The 18310-nt window shown below is 38.5% G+C and overlaps 1 protein-coding gene across 5 annotated transcripts in view; it reads left to right on the top strand.

Annotated features, from left to right (window-relative positions):
* Tpx2 (TPX2 microtubule nucleation factor) overlaps positions 1 to 18310 on the top strand; it is a 58349-nt gene that overhangs the window by 29716 nt on the left and 10323 nt on the right. For all 5 annotated transcript variants that reach the window (XM_010628474.2, XM_010628471.2, XM_010628473.3 and 2 more), the window contains 7 exons: positions 500 to 625; positions 2405 to 2536; positions 5092 to 5213; positions 6427 to 6578; positions 7721 to 7892; positions 9818 to 9959; positions 12274 to 12490. In XM_010628474.2, coding sequence (XP_010626776.1) covers positions 500 to 625; positions 2405 to 2536; positions 5092 to 5213; positions 6427 to 6578; positions 7721 to 7892; positions 9818 to 9959; positions 12274 to 12490 — 1063 coding nt within the window. The remainder of the gene's footprint in view (positions 1 to 499; positions 626 to 2404; positions 2537 to 5091; positions 5214 to 6426; positions 6579 to 7720; positions 7893 to 9817; positions 9960 to 12273; positions 12491 to 18310) is intronic.

The raw sequence follows: 18310 nt of genomic DNA, 5'->3' as shown, positions 1-18310 counted from the left end.
CCCTCACTCCCTCCCTCTCTCTCTCTCCTCCTCTTCCCTCCCAGTACTCCCCTTGGTACTGGGGACCTTATGCTTAAAAGGCAAGCCAAGCGGCAGCTTACAAGGCAAGCGGCAGCGGCAGAACCACTGAGCTAAATCCTTGGCCCTGTTCTCTTTTTTGTGTTTTAAAATCAGCTTTATTGAGTCTAATTTACAAATACTATGGTTGAATTTCAAAAACTGTCAGCAAGAGATAGATTTTGAGAATGTAGGTAATAAAAGTAAATGGTTTTAAAGTTTAAAAAATTTTTACTAGTACATGTTTGCAGTACAATGATTATATTCATTGTGGGGAGTTGGTACATATACAGAACATATCTCAGTTCTCTGCATCACCTCCCCCTCACTAAATTTTTCATAACTGTAGTTTGACATACTTTCACATTTCTGAAGAACATTTGCATATCTGTAGTAGATGTGTTCATTATGGATAAAATTTTTATTAATATTTTTACCATAGGATATCGCTTAGACTCTCTGCCCAGAAGAATTTGGAGAAGAAAGAAAAACACCATGTTCAGATGAAAGCAAAGAGATGTGCTACTCCTGTAATCAGTGAAATTCCACCTTCCAAAAAGATGAAAATGTAAGTAGACACAACTTTTCTTTTGTTTTTGAGATAGGGTTTAACTGTGTAGCCCAGGCTGGCCTTGAACTCAAGCCAGTCCTCTTGCCTCAGCCTCCTGAGTGCTAGAATCACAGGTGTGCACTACCATGCCTGGCTAATTGACACACTTATTCCTAAGGGCTAATGTGCTTTGTGTAACACCTATAAGTTAAATATCCTTCCTGAATTTAAACTTTTTAATGAACCAAGTAGAATTACAAGTGGTATAGCTTCAGTCTGGTGCACCTGGGGCTTGGGAAGCTCCTAAAGCTGTGACCATGATGAGGGCAATTGTTACCTGTGTGTGGAATGTGCTCAAACCTTTGTTGACACAAGTTTTACCCCATTTACTTCTGGGGCTGAGGACAAGCCAAACACATAGCGTGTTTTCCTGTTCTTGTCAGTTAGGAATGCATTTTGTGGCAAATAGTATTCAACTAGAGTATTTAAATAATAGTGATTTGCTTCATAGACATTTACAAATAATTTACTGCTTTCTTTGGTTCAGTTGCTGAACAATGGGTTATCTCTGTGATACTTAGCCTTTTTTTTTTAAAAAAAATATTTGTTGCTCGAGATGGCTGTTCTGTTGTTTCTTAGCTTTTTCCTTTGGCTTCTTTTTTGTTTTGTTTTTTTGGTGTTTTGGTTTTTTGAGACAGGATCTTGCTGTGTAGCCCAAGCTGGCCCTGAACACATGGTGATCCTCCTGTCTCAGCAGGGATTTCATGCCTGCCTTTCTTTGGCTTCTTGATTCATTATCACAAGTTAACTGCTATATCTTTAGGCATAGCATCCATGTTTAAGAGAAAAACAAGTGTATGGTAAGGAAAGAGTAGCATTCATATCTAAAAAATGAAATCTTTCTCAGATGCACTTAAATTACACCTTAGTTTCCCAGACTGTCACTTGGCCTCTCTAATTGCAGTAGAGATGGTGGAAATAAGTACAGTCCTTACTAGTAGCTTTGTACATTGTTCCTCTTTCTAATAAGAAAGAGATGGAATGGATAGCAGGAAGGCAACTATGAAGAGCAGAAATAATCTTTTCTTACCGTCCTAACCACCACTGGCCAACCCTTATCTTGACCTCTGTCAGCTCCCTCAAAGGTTATTCATTCGAGATATTCTATCCAGGAATCTGCAACCTGCAGTCTACAGGTGGGACATGCCTAAGTCATAATAAAGTATATTTTAAAAAGAAGTTTTTTTAAACTTATGTACATTAGCTATATTTTTATTTATTTATTTATTTATTGGTTGTTTTTTATTTTGTTTTTGGGTTTTTTTGTTTTTTGTTTTTGGTACCGGGGATTGAACTCGGGTCCTTGTGCTTGCAAGGCAGGCCACCAAACCGCTGAGCTAAATCCCTAGCTTTTGGTTGTTTTTGAGACAGGGTCTCACTATGTAGTTGAGACTGACCTGGAACTCACTATGTAGCCCACGCTGCTCTCAAACTCACAGAGATCCTCCTGCCTCAGCCTCCCAAGTGCTGGGGTTTAGCTATATTTTCATATGTGACCCAAGACAATTTTTCCTCACTTAATGGCACAGGCAAGCCAGACATGTCCAGCCAATGAGCCTCAGATTGGACATAGTGGGTGTAACAATCTGATGATACTATTGGAAAAAGTTTGTGATTAGAGCATATTTATTATCTTAAAAATGAGAAAACTTGAGCCATATCAGATTTGGGGAGATGGTTGGTGTGAAATATGCATTAGGGAATTGAGTATATGTTTTTTGTCCTTTTTAACTCAAGTTCTCAAAACAGAAAGGAGCCAGAGGAAGAGGAAGAGGAAGAGGGCAGTGCTCAAGATACTTCCAAAACGAATAAAATTTCCCTCAAAAAAGTGAAGGGTAGACGTACTATGCCTCATGTACCAACTATAAAGTAAGTTTTCTTTCCCAGGTTAAACTAAGAGTGAACAGAATACAATTATAAGTGGGTGCATCTACAATCCTTTTTGTGCACTTGGAGCTGGTGAAACTCTTAAAGCTGTGTTCATGGTAGGTGAGTTGTTGCCAGTATTCCAGGTGCTGCTGTATCCTTAAATGAGAAAACATATTATTTAAATATAACCTTTATAATACAATACATAAAAGTTAATAAAGGTTCTTACTACCTAAATTGAAGTTTGCATTTTTTTTTTAACTTTCAGATACTTTCACATTTTTGAAATCTCCCCCGGCCTTTATTCAAGTAAATATACATATTTTCACAAATAGTTAATAAGCAGCCTCTGGGTTCTCCTTAGTCATTTGCCATGAGATGATTTCTTTTTTCCTGTACTGCTGCATATATATGTTTATACTTTTTTGGTATTGTTAATATTCTCTAAAATTATATTTAACCATCTCCTGTTGTAAAGTAGTTACTGGTTTTTCACTATAATATGTGATTATATAGTAATCAATGAACCAGCTTTATAGGCAGAAGCCATATCTTTGAGGAATCTCAGATTAAAGAGATTCTTTGATCAAAAGTATCTTATGATCTTGTGGGTTTTGATTGGTATTTGTTGCCAATTTAATTCCTGATTAGAGTACAAATTTATACTACTATTGGCTTTGAATGAATATTTTTATTTCTTGTATTTTATTTTTTGGTTTTGCTTTTCAAGGCAGGGTCTCACTATGTAGTTCAGGATATCCTTGAACTCACTTTTTAGCCCAGGCTGGGCTTGAACTTGAGGTGATCCCCCTTACCTTCAGTCTCCGAAGAGCTGTGTTTACAAGCATGTACCACCATGCTTGGCACATTTCTTGTATTTTTATCTGCTTTCTTTTACTTTATAAAATTGCTGCAAATTTAGTTACTGCAGCATTTTTTTTTCTTTTTCTTTTTCTTTAACTTTTCATTTTTATTTTTGGTTTTTTTGAGGCAGTTCAATTTGGCCTTGAATTTGCTAGGTAACCCAGGCTTGGATCCTCCTGCAAAGAAACCTCCTGAGTGTTAGAATTACAGGCATAAGCCCCTCCAGCCCACAAAAGTTTTTAATTTTTTTTCTGGTACTGGGGATTGAACCTGTGTTAGGTAAGCAGGTTCTCACTGAATTATTCTCCTAGCCCTTTTAAAAGTTAATATAATATCAGTGACATCAAATTAGTTTTTAAATTGACAGCTTATAATTGTATATATTTATGGGGTGAAGAGTAATGTTAATGACTTTTAACAACAATATAGAATAATTAAATCCAGGTAATATATCTAGCACCACAAATACTAACATTTTTTATGGGGAAACAACTGAAATTCACTCTTTTTATTATATGTGCTGCTGAAGCGAGCACTGAAATTCACTCTTAATAATTTTGAAATTTGCAATGCACTCTTACTACATTAACTAATGCTGTGTAATAGATTTTAAAAAGCACTTACTTCTTTTGTCTGGCATTTTTGTACCCTTTTAACGATCATCTCTTTTCATCCTCAGCACCAAATTATTTTAATGCTTACTTATTTGCTGACTTAATTGTATTAATGTTACTGTAAACATCTCCGTATTTCTTTTTAGTGAATTGTCTATTCTTTAAGTAGTCTTAGTGATATTCTTACTACTAAGAATGGCCACTGTGTGTTGAATTTAAATGTGTCAAGCACTTCAGAATCATCTGATGTAACAGTCTTAAAGGTTCTGTGAGCTTGAGTTTTCTTTTCCTTAACTTTCAATCCAGAAAATAGGCTAAGACATGTTAAATAGTTTTCTCAAGTCTGTATAGGCAAAAAATAAAATGGGAGAATTGGGATTTAACTTTTAAGTCTATCTTCTCTTTTAAACCTAGTTTGTACTATTGCCGTATTTGTTGTAAATATTTTCCCCATTTTTATTATTCACCAGTCTTATTTTGCAGTGCTGAGGATCAAGTATAGTGCCTTGTGCTTACTAGTCAAGCACTCCACCATCATCTTTATTTATATATTTATGTATGTATATGTTTTGTGGTACTAGGGATTAAACTCAAGGCCTTTTCACCAAACTATAATCTCAGCATCCTCTTCAACTTTTAAATTTTTATTTTTTGTTTTGAGACAGGATCTTACTGAGTGTATAAGTTGCCCGGGCTGGGCTTGAATTTGCAATCCTCCTACCTCAGCCTCTCAGAGTGCTAGGATTACAGGCCTGTGTTACCTTGCCAGGTTCTACTGAGTTTTTAAACTAGATTTTTCATGTGTCATAAAAGCTAAATCATATGATCAGATTTGTGGATCTTTTGTAGTATCTCTTACAGTTGTTTTCAGCTATTTTTAAAATTTTTTTCAATATTTTGGTGTACAATATGCATGTTTTTTACATTTTTATCAGTCTAAGCCAGTACTGTTTGTTAGATAATAGCTTGGTTTTGATGGTTATCATGTTAAAAAACATAGTCTATAATGCCTTTAATTCTTCTGAATCATTGAATCCCTTTTTTCACTCTGATTTTTTCTATTTAAATGCCCTTTAGGCAGAAGGTTCTCAAAAGTACTGAGGAGCAAGAGTTGGAGAAGAGCATGAAAATGCAGCAGGAGGTGGTAGAAATGCGGAAAAAGAATGAAGAGTTCAAGAAACTTGCTCTTGCAGGAGCAGGTCAGCTAGGCACTGGTTGGGTATTTTATGAGGGTGCTTCTTATAATCTTGGTAGGGTTTCTTTGTTCTCTGCAAAAAGAATTTCTCAGCAGAGAAATAATTGTTTATTTAAAAGACTGAATGTGGGTCTCATTTATACCCCAGTGATTATTCCCTATAATATTTTACCTACATTGACCCTTAGAGCATGCTGTTCTTCCTCTTTTTTTTTTTGGTACGGGGGATCGAACTCAGGACCTTGGGCTTGTTGAGGCAGGTGCACTGTCACTGAGCTAAATCCTCAGTCCTGTGTATCCTCTTTTATTCTGATGACAGAGGAAAGGAGAACTGAGTCAAATCTGTTGCACATATGGAAGAAAAAGTATGTGAGGGGAGGGCTCACAGTTCTGTTTTACTCTAGCATAGGGTTATTGATGGAGTCAAAGCTATAGAGTCCTTAATGGGTTGAAAAGCATACCTGGAGTTTATAAGGTTTTGTTTCCCAGTTAGAGATGCTGAGTTAAGTTTGCTTTTAAAGTCAATACATAAGGCCTAGGTGTAGCTCAGTGATAGAGTGCTTGACTAGCACTTGTAACACACTGGGTTTGATTGCTAGTACCACACATATAAAATCAATCTATGGCTTTTCCTATCAAAGACATACCACTCACTCACCAAACCTGTGACTACACCTGGGAAATGAGGTTTGTCTTCCCTGTTGTATTCATATTTGTATTTGACCAAAGGGTTTCAAACCTAATAGGACTCAATAAAATATGACACGTGGTAGTGTCCAGAAGGCTACTTTGGGTTTGGGGTTACACATATGTAGAGAACAAAGTTAGATCCATGGTGATTGAAATAGTGAAGAAATAAAGTAAAAGATTTATTGAGGTTCTCTGTTTTGTTTGTTTTTTTTCCTCCCTGGTGTTTTGAGACATGGTTTCACTGTGTAATTGAGACTGGCCTTGAACTTGCTGTGTAGCCCAGGCTGGTCTTGAATTTGTGGTGATCGTGCCTCAGCCCACATGCTGGAATTACAGGCGCCTACCACCACACCTGGTGCTGATGTTCTGTATTTGTTTTGGGGTTTTTTTGGTACTGCGGGTCAGATGTTCTCTATTCTTGACATTATCTGTATCTCTCTCTCTCGCTCTCTCTCTCTCTCTCACACACACACACACTCCCTCCCTCCCTCTCTCTCTCTCTCTCTCCCTCTCCCTCTCTCTCTCAGGGCAACCTGTGAAGAAATCAGTGAGCCAGGTAACCAAAGTAGTTGACTTCCACTTCTGCACAGATGAGCGAATCAAACAACATCCTAAGGGCCGGGAAGAGTATAAGGAAGTGAACTTTACAGCTGAACTGCGAAAGCATCCCCCCTCTCCTGTAAGTTGATAGGCTAAATGAATATGCTTGTTGCTAATTCAGTTCAGATTTCAGGAATAGCAGTTGTGGTCACTGATTACTCTAGTTTAGTTTAAAGAAGCATATGTTTTGAATTAAGACATATAAACCTGCTTTAAACTATGATCTTGGACAAATCACTCTACCTCTGGGAATTCTCTTACCAAGTTGCTTTGAAAATTAAATTAAGAAGGTACATAAAGCACATAAAATTATGTGCAAGAACTTGTAGTTAGAGGCATTTCTGCTGCAAAAAAAATTGAGAAAAATCTATGTCTGCAGAATTATGTAGAAAATACAATAGGACTAATGGGAACAGATAGGGTTGTATAGACCACTCAAATCCCATACACTTTTATGAATAGGTTCACTGAAAACAATGACAATCCTAAATAAAAATTCTAGAACTTAAAGACTACACACACTTGTTGTTGGGATCGCCATTCTTTTCTAGTCTTAAACCTAGAGATTGTGATGCTACTTTTCAGATATGTCTGAAAAGTTTTGTTTTCAGCCAGACAGCAATCTTAGAAGACTAATGATCCAACGGGTAGGCTTTATTGTCAGTCAGTTTGAGGGGATGTATGTAGAGGGGATGTAGGTAGGGAGGCTGATCTGATGCAGACAAGAAGCCAGGTTAGTTTTTTTTAAATGGGTTTGGGGTGGGATGCTTTTGCAACTTTTTTTTTTCTTTGAATGTTAAGTTTGCTCTTGTTTGGTTCAAAACATTGACATTGACATTGACAAAAGATTGGGAAAATTGCATAAGTACTGTTGTAAACAGATGATTTGCTAAGTGCTAGATCACTTCTTCCTTAAGCAAAAGAAGGAAAAAATGCAAGCAAGTTTATTCTTGTAATCTTAGTACTTGGGAATTTAGGAGGCTGAGGCAGAAGGATGATGAATTCATAGCCTAAAGTAAGAGTCAGAACCCATCTAAAAAAAAAAAAAAAAAAGATGAAAGACTGATTATTATCCTTGCTGAAGGACAAACATCAGATCAGAATATAATAATGGTTTTACCTGAGGTCTTTTTATTTTGATCTTCTTTGCAAAATGTGTGGCTTGAAGGAGGTCTTTGCTGTTATAATACTTCAGTTGGGGAACAACTTTTCTCTTTACAGGCCCGAGTGGCTAAGGGATGTACTATCATTAAGCCTTTCAACTTGTCCCAAGGAAAGAAGAGAACATTTGATGAGGCTGCTACTCCGTATGTGTCCCTGGCACAGCAGGTTGAGGCGTTCCACAAACGAACCCCTAACAGATATCATTTGAGGAGCAAGAAGGAAGATATTAGTAAGTTTCCTACCAATATTATCGATGACGAGCCTCCCCTAGAATTTTCAACACAGGAGAAGGGATTGTTCTTTGCACGGATGATGGAAGAGTAAGAGCAATGCGTGCAAATGCTCATGTGTTTATAGATACAGTGGTGAATAGATGAGGGAATTCTAATAGTTTCTGTCTTAATGAAAATAATTAAGATGATAGGAGTGAGGTGGTATAAAATAATTGCTGAGAGAATAGGCCTAGTTTCTTGATAAAGCAGAATGTGGTTATTTTTCCTTTGGAGTCTCTAAAGTTTTTCTTCTCTTTGTTTGGACAGGCTTTCTTTTAGCACTGTATTTGGTAGCCATACAAGTTCCTTTCAGTACAGCATTTGATTTTGTCAGATTTTATGTTAATGAAATAACCCTCATGAAAATTATAAGTATTAAACATGACTTTTCAAATAATATGACTCTGAGACTTAATTTGATATGCTCTGCTTTTTAGAATCTGATTCCTTTCAAATCAGAAGAAAATTATTTCATGCAAGTTTTATGTAAAATTTTGTAGTTAGGGCTGGGGATATAGCTCAGTGGTTCTGCCACCTGCCTCACAAGTGCAAGGACCCAAGTTTGATTCCCGGTATTAAAAAACAAAAACAAAACAAAATTTTGTACAGTTAAATAGTTATATTCTTTTTTTCCTGGTACTGGGGATCGAACTCAGGACCTTGTGCTTATGAGGTCGGTGTGGCACCACTGTGCTAAATCCTTGGCCCTAAATAGCTATGTTATGGTTATATGTATATTTGAAGTATTCCTTATTCTAAAATAAATGGATTTGATGTTGATATCCCCCCACTGCTTTGTGATAAGATCTAAATTAGAGGAATCATTCTAAATACTTAGTTATGACAGTTGGCAGGATTGTCCCTGGTCAGGTAGATTAGTATTTTCTGAGTGTTGGTGATGTTCTTAATAGCAATACTTTTTTTTTTGGTGATAGGGATCGAACTTGGGACTTTGCTTCTGAGGCAGGTGGCAGAACCACTGAGCTAAATCCCTGGCCCATACTTTTTATTTTTTAAATAAATCTTATTTTATCACACCCCCCGAAGCTCCTTCCCCTCCCTGTGTACAAAGGCTTTGATTACGTTTTTTCCTTCTTAATATTTTGACAGTGGCTTTTTACTTTCTTCCATTTGACTTTCTATGAGTGGTGGTCTTGGTGCTTTGGTATTCCTTTTTTTTTTCTCCCCTCATTGAGTTTATTGGTACATTTTAGGTATACAGTACAGTTACATTCATCACAGGTATTCCTCATTTAACTACCTACATGTTTAACAACTATTCAGATTCACAACCTGCCGCTTGGACTTTATGACCCATCCTTTTTTTTTTTTGTACAATTCTGTACATCTTGTTGATAGAGTCTCAGTGTCCTTTTTTTTGGTACAGTACACTTTGTTTATACAGTAATGTAATTTTTGCTGAATGCATTAAATAGTAGAACTGTACTGTAGTTTTATGTTCTGTTATACATTGTAGTACTGCATGTAAGAATTATGCAAATAAAAGCAAATTCATCAAGTTAGGCTTTACTTTGACCATTTGTTTATTTTTAATAATTTATTTATTTATTTAAGCAAAATAATTGGTATTGTCAGGAGAGAAGAAGTACAGGCCTGTGCAATGCTGAGGAACCCATTAGACATGAATAATTTTAAGTTTAGATGATGACATGAGAATTTGCCTAAAGGCTCTCCCTCAGTAAAGAGTGATGGGAAGGTAATAACATTTGTTGTGTTGACTGGTATCAATCAGCTAAGCTGCGTATGAAGGGCCAGCCACTCTGGCTTGTTTATGCATTGTTGGGACTGCCTATTTGAGTCAGCACTTAGCGCTAAACCAGAACATGGGAACTAGGTGAACATCTGTTACCTTGGTTTCCAGGCCTGTTATCCTCCAAATCTTCTGTGACCAAGATGTCCACAGAGCCACAGACCCCTGTACTGCAAACCAAATACCGAGCAAGGCCTGTGACCTGCAAAAGCACAGCGGAACAGGAGGCTGAAGAGCTTGAGAAACTTCAGCAGTAAGTTCTACTGACAGTGCCTGAGGAAGACTTCCAAGAAACCTGCTTGCTTTCTCACAGTTCTGTGAGAGTGACAGTTGCTATTTTTCTTTTCCTGAAAATAAATCTGTGGCACTTGAGTTGTAGGCTCTGCAGGCTGCCCTTGCCATACCCTGGGCTGTAAACTGGTAAAAATCTAACTCAGTAGTTGGAGTGGAAGTGCTTGCTTAAAGTTCCAATTAAGGAATGTCCTCTGAGGTTGGTTTAGGTAGAGTCCCACTTTATGAATGTTCTAAAGGATTTTTATAGGTACTATCATCGGTGGAGGCAACTAAAACTTAATGCTTAGCATTGGAATCTGTTTTCTTTCTTTTTTTCTTTTCTTTTTTTGTACTGGGGAATCAAACTCAGGATATTTCACTTGTGGGGCAGGCGCAGTTTTTCTCTTTGAAAATTTTGAGCCAGGCGTGGTGGCGCACACCTGTAATCCCAGTACTCGGGAGGCTGAGGCAGAAGGATCGCTGTGAGTTTGAGACCAGCCTGGGCTACATAGTGAGTTCCAGGTCAGTCTCAACTACATAGTGAGACCCTGTCTCAAAAAACAAAAAAAAAAGCACCCCAATTTTTTTGTCAATTAAAAATAGGTAAATATTTTTAGAAAAGAAAACATTATGCTAAGTTTTAAAAGCCAGTGATAAAAACACAAGCTATGTGATTGGTTATATTTCTTTTTTTCCTATTTTCGTGCATATTGGTGCATATTAGCTATACAGATTAAAGTGTTTCATTTTGTTAGATTTGTACATGCACAATAATATACCTTCATCATTTACCTCATATCACTCCCTTTCTCCTTGCTCTCCCTTCTAGTTTAACATATTTTTAGGGGAAGGTTTAATATATTCATATTAATTCATCATATTCATTCCCTTCATTACATGTGCTTATATTCCTCCCTTAACCTTCCCCCCATTTCCCTGAAAATAAGACCTACTCAGAAATTAATCAGCCTTGAAAACTGGAAATCAAAAATGATAGCCTCAGGGGCTGGGGATTTAGCTCATTGGTTCCGATGCCTGCCTTGCAAGTACAAGGACCGGAGTTAAATCCCCGATACCACCCCCCACTCAAAAAAAAAAGACAGCCTCATCCAGCCTATCTGTCCCTTACCTGCCATCCCTGTTCTCTTGCTGCTCAGTGGCTTCTCTATAAGGCAGGTAAGGCAAGCATTGACTGATTGAGGCTGATATTTTTTATCTCTAATTTTCAAAGCTGATTATTTTCTGGCTAGGTCTTATTTGCAGGGAAACAAGGTAGTAGTCTCCCTTTTACTTTCTTTTTATCTTTTTAGAACATGCAATGTTTTGTCTTCCTGAGTCTGGCTTATTTCACCCAACAGTGATAATCTCTAATCTATCCTTTTTTTTTTCCCCTTTGAAACAGGGCCTTACCTTGTAGTTCAGGCTGGCTCTGAACTCACTATGTAGCCCAGGCTGGTCTTGAACTCATGGCAATCCTCCTGCCTCAATTCCAGGTGCTGGGATTATACATGTGCACCAACCGCCATGCCCAGTCAGATCCATCCATTTTTTTGCAAATGACTAAGTCTTTTTTTGTGGCTGAATAATAATCTGTTGTATGTACACATACCACATTTTCTTTATTCATTTGCTTTTGGGTACCTAGGCTGATTCGTGTCTTGACTGTTGTATATTGGGCCACAGTAAACATGGTTATGCAGGTATCCCTATAGTAGTCTGACTTCTAATAGCTTCATGTATATACCAAGGCGTGGTATATCTGCTTCAAATGTTAGCTGTAGTTTCTGTGTTTTGAGGAGTCTCTATGCTGATTTACATAGTGGATATACTAGTATTCATTCCCATCAGCGGGGCAGAAGGTTCCCTTCTTTTCCTTGATAGCACTTAAGTTATTGGTTTTTCTTTTTGTTTTGTTTTGTTTTGTTATGTAGTTCAGGCTTGGTGTTGAACTCAGGCAACCCTCCTGAGTGCTGGGATTACAGGCATGCACCATGCCCGGCCCTGTTTTTTGCATTCTTGCTAATAACCCTTCTGATTGGAATGATGTGGAGTCTCAACTTTTCTTTTGAGGAGAGGGAGCTTCATCCAAGAAGAGGATCCTTAAAATGGTGGGGATGTTAGGGCTGTCTCATATATTCTCCTTGGACCAGTAAAGACAACGGTTATGCAGACCGTGGAAATTTTACTATGCAGATTATTAGTTCTTGTTATTGCCCCACTTTCTTGTTTACTTAGTTTTCATTTCATGTAAGTTTGTTGGTTTTGTACTTGTCATTTAAACTTCTTCTTTGCAGATACAAATTCAAAGCACGAGACGTTGATTCCAGAATTCTTGAAGGTGGGCCCATCTTGCCCAAGAGACCACCTGTGAAACCACCCACTCAGCCTATTGGATTTGATTTGGAAATTGAGAAAAGAATCCAGGAGCGAGAGTCAAAGAAGAAGTCAGAGGATGAACACTTTGAATTTCATTCCAGACCTTGCCCTATTAAGATCCTGGAAGAAGTTGTGGTAAGAACAGCTGAGGCTTCGGCCTGTGGCCGAGTACCCACCCGTCATGGGCAGACGTTCTGGGGTAGTATAGTAGATACGAGGGGCAGGCATTGTATAAGGAGCTAGAGATGATAAAGAGATATGAAAGTGTTTGTTCTTAGGACTTAAAGTCCAGTAATGAAGACAACATATGTGTAAATAATATGAGATAGGCAGAAGTACTTTGAGATGGATGACAGTTAAGGTACTGTATGAATTCAGAGGAGAGAATGATTTTTTCCAGATAGAAGGTTAGAGCGCTTTGTGGAGGAGGCAACATTTGCTCTGAGCCTTGACAGTGTTCAGTTGTCATCGCGCATTGTCATGATAACTGACAGTTGTACTCTGTGCCATGTACCGCTTTGTACCTTTTTCTTACATAATCATCTCTTATCCTGGGGGATTGGTTACAGATCTTCCATGGGTGCCAGATTCACCATATGCTCTAATACCTTGTAGAAAATGTTACAGATATTTTCCTATGAACTATATGCACTTACTATATGCTTTGTTTTTTTGAGATGTGTAGGACTTGGAACACATGCCACCACAGTCTCAGCTTCTTGTCCTCTTTCTTTTTGCTTGTTTTAGAGCCAGCCATGATTTTTGGTAAAACCACAAGAATATATTGCCTTTGACTGGATAAACTAGGGTTTTGTTAGCCAGGCATGGTGGTGCACGCCTGTAATCCCAGCACTGGGGAGGCTGAGGCAAGAGGATCGCTGTGAGTCTAAGACCAGCCTGGACTACATAGTGAGTTCCAGGTCAGTCACAACTACATAGTGAGACCCTGTCTCAAAAAACCAAAACAAACAAACAAACTAGGGTTTTGTTAGCCAGGCATGGTGGTGCACGCCTGTAATCCCAGCACTGGGGAGGCTGAGGCAAGAGGAACGCTGTGAGTCTAAGACCAGCCTGGACTACATAGTGAGTTCCAGGTCAGTCACAACTACATAGTGAGACCCTGTCTCAAAAAACCAAAACAAGCAAACAAACTAGGGTTTTGTTTATTTTGAATCCTTAGCACTAAGTCAAAACTCATGATCATGCCAAGAAATTTTTCTGTCCTCATATCCTCTTTCAGTTGAAAGCTTTTTTCTTTTTGGCTTTTTTGAGACAGGGTCTCACTGTGTAGCCCAGGCTAGCCTTGAACTTGCAGCGACCCTCCCTCCCAAGTGTTGGGATTAGAGGTGTATGCCACCACATCCTGCAAAGGTTTTTTTTAATTTGGGACCTCTCTTCTATTCACAATCCCTCTTCCTTTTTTTTTTTTTTTTTTTTTTTTTCATATTTTCTGCTCTGAAGCATATGTACTCCAGGCCAAATTCTGTCACAACTTACTTTATGAACCCACTTCCCCACCCCCATGTGATTGGTCTCTAAGAGTTGTGCCTTTTGCCTTTGTTGTTTGGTTTTTGTTTTTTTGGTACTTGGGACCTTGCGCTTGTGAGGCAGGGTGGTGGCACCACTGACCTAAATCCCCGGCCCCCTTTTGCCTTCTTTGATTATACCCTTAGTGCATAGGGTCCTGAATATGATAGGGGAAAGGTAGTGGTTTTTCTTTTTTGAGACAGGGTCTCACTATGAAGCTGAGACTGGCCTGGAACTCACTATGTAGCCCAGGCTGGTCTTGAACTCACAGCAATCCTCCTGCCTCAGCCTCCCGAATGCTGGGATTATAGGCGTGTATCACCACACCCAACTTTTGTGGTAGTATGTCTGCCTTGCAAAATTTGAGTCTGAGTTCTGATTCCTGGTACCAGTAGATACATGCATAAATGGAAAATGGTTCCATAAATAGATAAAAAATGGTTTTTGTCCTGAACAACATAGAATAGCTAACACTTAATTATTTATTTTGAGCCGCCCGGCTAGCTCAGTCGGTAGAGCATGAGACTCTTAATTATTTATTTTGGTTTTTAAACTTTTATTTTATTTTGGTACCAGGAATTAAACTCAGGACCTTGCACGGCACCACTGAGCTACATCCTCAGCCCTAATAGCTAACACTTATATAAAGCTTGTTATATACTTGGTTTTTATTCTAAATCATCTGTACAATAACTTAATTCTTCTCAACAACTCTATGAAATAAATACTGAGGCTACTTGTATTGATCCATTTTACATTAGGAAACAGTGGTAAAATAACTTGTTTGAGATTACAGATTAGCCTGTGGTAGAACTACGATAAAAATAATAGGTTATGTGCTCTCCAAAAGAGAAAGTTTTGGGGTTTTGATTTTTTTTTATTGTTGCTTTTAGCTTTTTGTGGTGCTAGGGATTGAACCCAGGGCATCATATGTGTTAGGCAAGTACGATTAGGAGTTGGTTATCTTGGAGTAGCACTGTACCTGGTTATGCCTATTGAGAATTCTAAGTAAACAGATCTAGAAAGCACTAGATAAAGTGTTACTGAATTAATGCTGAAGAAAAGTGTTTGTTAAATACAGCTGGTTCTCAGAATCCTTTGGGGCTCTTATGATGTAAACCGTTTCTAAGCCCCAGCCCTGGAATTTTTTGATTTGTTGGGCACAGTGTAGAGGGAGCTCAGGTGAAGAATTTAGAATATAGTACCTGATACACAGTAAGGACAGTAAGCAGTTAGTAGTAATACTAACTGCTGTTTTACTGGGTGCTTACATTGTCCTGAGTGCTTTATTTTTAAATTTTTTCTGATTGCTTTATGTGATCTTATTTTTCATACAAGGTCTATTCTAACCTCCCCCCCCCCTTGAGAAAAGGTCTCACTTTGTAGTTCAGGCTGGCCTTCAATTCACAATGGTTGCCTGGGCTGGCCTCATCATGATCCTCCTGCCTCAGCCTTCCAAGTGCTGGGAAAGGCATGCGCCACACCTCGCTCTTATCCCTATTTTTTAAGATGAGGAAACAGGCACTAGCAGAATGGGATTTGATGCTGGGTGTGGTGTAGCACACCAGAAATCTCGAAGCACTAGGGGGGCTAAAGCCGGAGGATCACCATGAGTTCAAGGCCAGCCTGGACTACTTAGCAAGACTAGCTCAAAAAAAAAACCAAGAACTGGGATTTGAGTTCTTCACTTTCTTACACTATATTATACTACCCCACAATATTTGATATTATCTGTTTCTTTGGCACATAGTTTTTAAATTCAACGTTAGCTTTTTGCCACTCTGTACTAAAATTTTAATTCATGTCTTGGTTTCTAGAGAAGCAAATCATAGGACATCTTACGCATATTTCCACTCACCCCTTTCCTGGTTTTGAGAATTGAACCCAGGCCTTTGCACATGCCAAGCAAGTGCCCTACCACTAAATTACTTACATTCCCCTGGCCCTATTTTTGTTTAATTTTTTGAGATAAGGTCTTGCTGCATGGTTCTTGAACTGACTATGTAGTCCAGGTTGGCCTTGAATTTACAGTACTTGCAGTGATCTTCCTAAGTGCTGGGACTATAAGTGTGCGCCACTAGGCCTGGCTCTCCAGCCCTTTTTAAATTTTATTTTGAGATGGGATCTTGCTAAGTTGGCTAGGCTAGCCTTGAATTTAAAATCCTTTTGTCTCAGCCTCCTGAGTAGTAGCTATCAGGCTCCTGGGCAGAAGTGGGGCAATGAAAGCTTTGAGCACAAGGATGTGAAATGTCCACTCGGGGCTGCGGAACCGTGGTGGTAGATGTGATGTCAGTAAGGGCAGTGAGTAATTTTAGCAGAGATACTTTGGGGATGACTTACAGAGACCAGCAGGCCTTTTTTTTTTACCCCCTGTACCCGCTGAGATAACACTGCTTCATGGTGATTTCTTAACTGCTCTGGAACAGGCCTGAGAGCTTGTCCCAGAGCACATGGGAGCATGTCCTGCCGTAGGGAGATGTGTTCATCCTGATCTCCCACCTGGCTGCTTCTCTTACATGTGTCACTTGTCCCCTTACATCGCCCACGTCTGCCCATACATCCCTTCACAGGTACCTAAATTTCTCTGATAGCTTTTAGCTCCATATTCTGCTAGGTTGAGAACATTTGTGAAAATCAGGAAGTATTTAATTTATTACTTACTCACTGTCTCTTTTTCCCCACTGAAATGTGAAATCCTTGAGAACAGGGCTCGTATGTATCTATATTGTGCATTGTATATCCCCAGCACCTTGCCTAGTGACGCCCCAACACCTACACTCCAGTATTGGATGGTGGATTGAGTGACAGTACAAATTGACATGTACCAGCATGTGTTTTTAGCTTGTTAGACACTGAGAATTCAAACATGGGATAAGATATAACCCAAAGCTTGCACAGGTTAGTAGAGCAGATTGACATGTAAGCAAATGAATGTGGCAATAACATACATGTTTAGTCACTCCCAGGTCTTTTTGTGGGTGCTGTGGAGAAGACAGAGGTTTGCAAAAGCGGTATCCTGGCCCTCGAGGAGCTCATAATTCAGACTTAAAATAACAAGATACGAAGCCATCATTTTTTCTGGAAACTTGATTTCCTTTTCTGAATTTCACATTGAACTCCCATTTGGCTTTGATTGCAGTGGAGATGGGGTGTGTTCGTTGCTGCAGTGATGATTTTTATAAAACATCTTTTCCTACCCCAGCTAATTATGAGAGTTGTTCTCACTCATAAATATCTCCTTTCCTGGCTTACTAGAGATTTCCATTGCTTCTCTTTTAAAATGCAGCTCTCTGCTGGTTGGATGTAGAGACAAGGAAAAAAATAAGAGGGGATTATTTTAGAACTAAATGAGTCCTCAGGTATCTATTTTGATTATTTTGTGAAAAACCTTGAGGCCTAGGAGGGTTCCTGATGTTCCTGCTTGTACAGGTTGGAAGCAGAGTTGGGACAGAACAGGACCCCTGGCTCTTTGCTTACGGTTCTTCCCACTTCTCTATACATCTGTATTTAATCAAGGTGTGCTGGTGTTCACCCTTCCAGGATATGGCGAAACAGCAGGTTTTCATTATTGTTTATGGTGAGAATCATTTCAAAATACATTCTTAAGACTTTCAACCTCTGATTACAAGGTCTAGTAACTTGGATTTCATTATTCTAAGTGATAGCATTCTTTACAAGCAAGAAATCTCACAGCAGAGTAGCATTCCTTTCGCAGTGGTCACCTTGAGACACTATAATCATGGTTCTTTCCAGTGATTATGATACTGCACAGCACATTCGGGAAAACCACTTGTTTTGTTACTTTTGGATTTCTACATGATGGCAAATCTTTGTGTTTTAAGGATTAATTTGCATTTAAAAGCTTGTCTAAAAATATTTGGGACTAAACTTTTTAAAAAATATATTCTTAACTAAAACTTCTGAATAGTAAAAGATAATAATAGAGGGAGAAAGAGTTTTGTTACATTAAAGGTAGAGATTGACCAATTGTCTCGCACAGTCCAAAAAGTGGCTTTGATAGGCACTCCAAGAAAGACATTCCAAATGTGTTTTTGAGCAGTTGTAGCATTGTTAGGATTAAGAAGTCTCCCAAGGTATCCATGTAGAGTCCAAGATATAAATTCTCATGTGTTCATTCTTACTGCATTCATTTAACAGACATTTCCTGAATGCCTTATACTTGTCAAGATCTGTGTTAGGTGCCTGGGATTGATGGAATAAAATAGTGCCCATCCTTGTAGTACTCATAGGCTAAGCTGGGGGGAGATAAAAGTGTAAATAAGTAAGTATAATGAAGTTTTATTTTTTAAAATTAAAAACAATTTTGTTTTTCAGTATGGGGATCTTGTGCTTGTGAGGCAGGTATAGTGCCACTGAACTAAATCCCCGGCCCATAATGAAATTTTTTATATGTATAATCAGCCCACC

Source organism: Fukomys damarensis, unplaced genomic scaffold (assembly GCF_012274545.1).
Source record: "Fukomys damarensis isolate Sample0158 unplaced genomic scaffold, DMR_v1.0_HiC HiC_scaffold_22, whole genome shotgun sequence".
Classification (NCBI taxonomy): Eukaryota; Metazoa; Chordata; class Mammalia; order Rodentia; family Bathyergidae; genus Fukomys; species Fukomys damarensis.
Note: the sequence above shows the minus strand (reverse complement) of the source record. Positions and strands in the feature narration are given on the sequence as shown.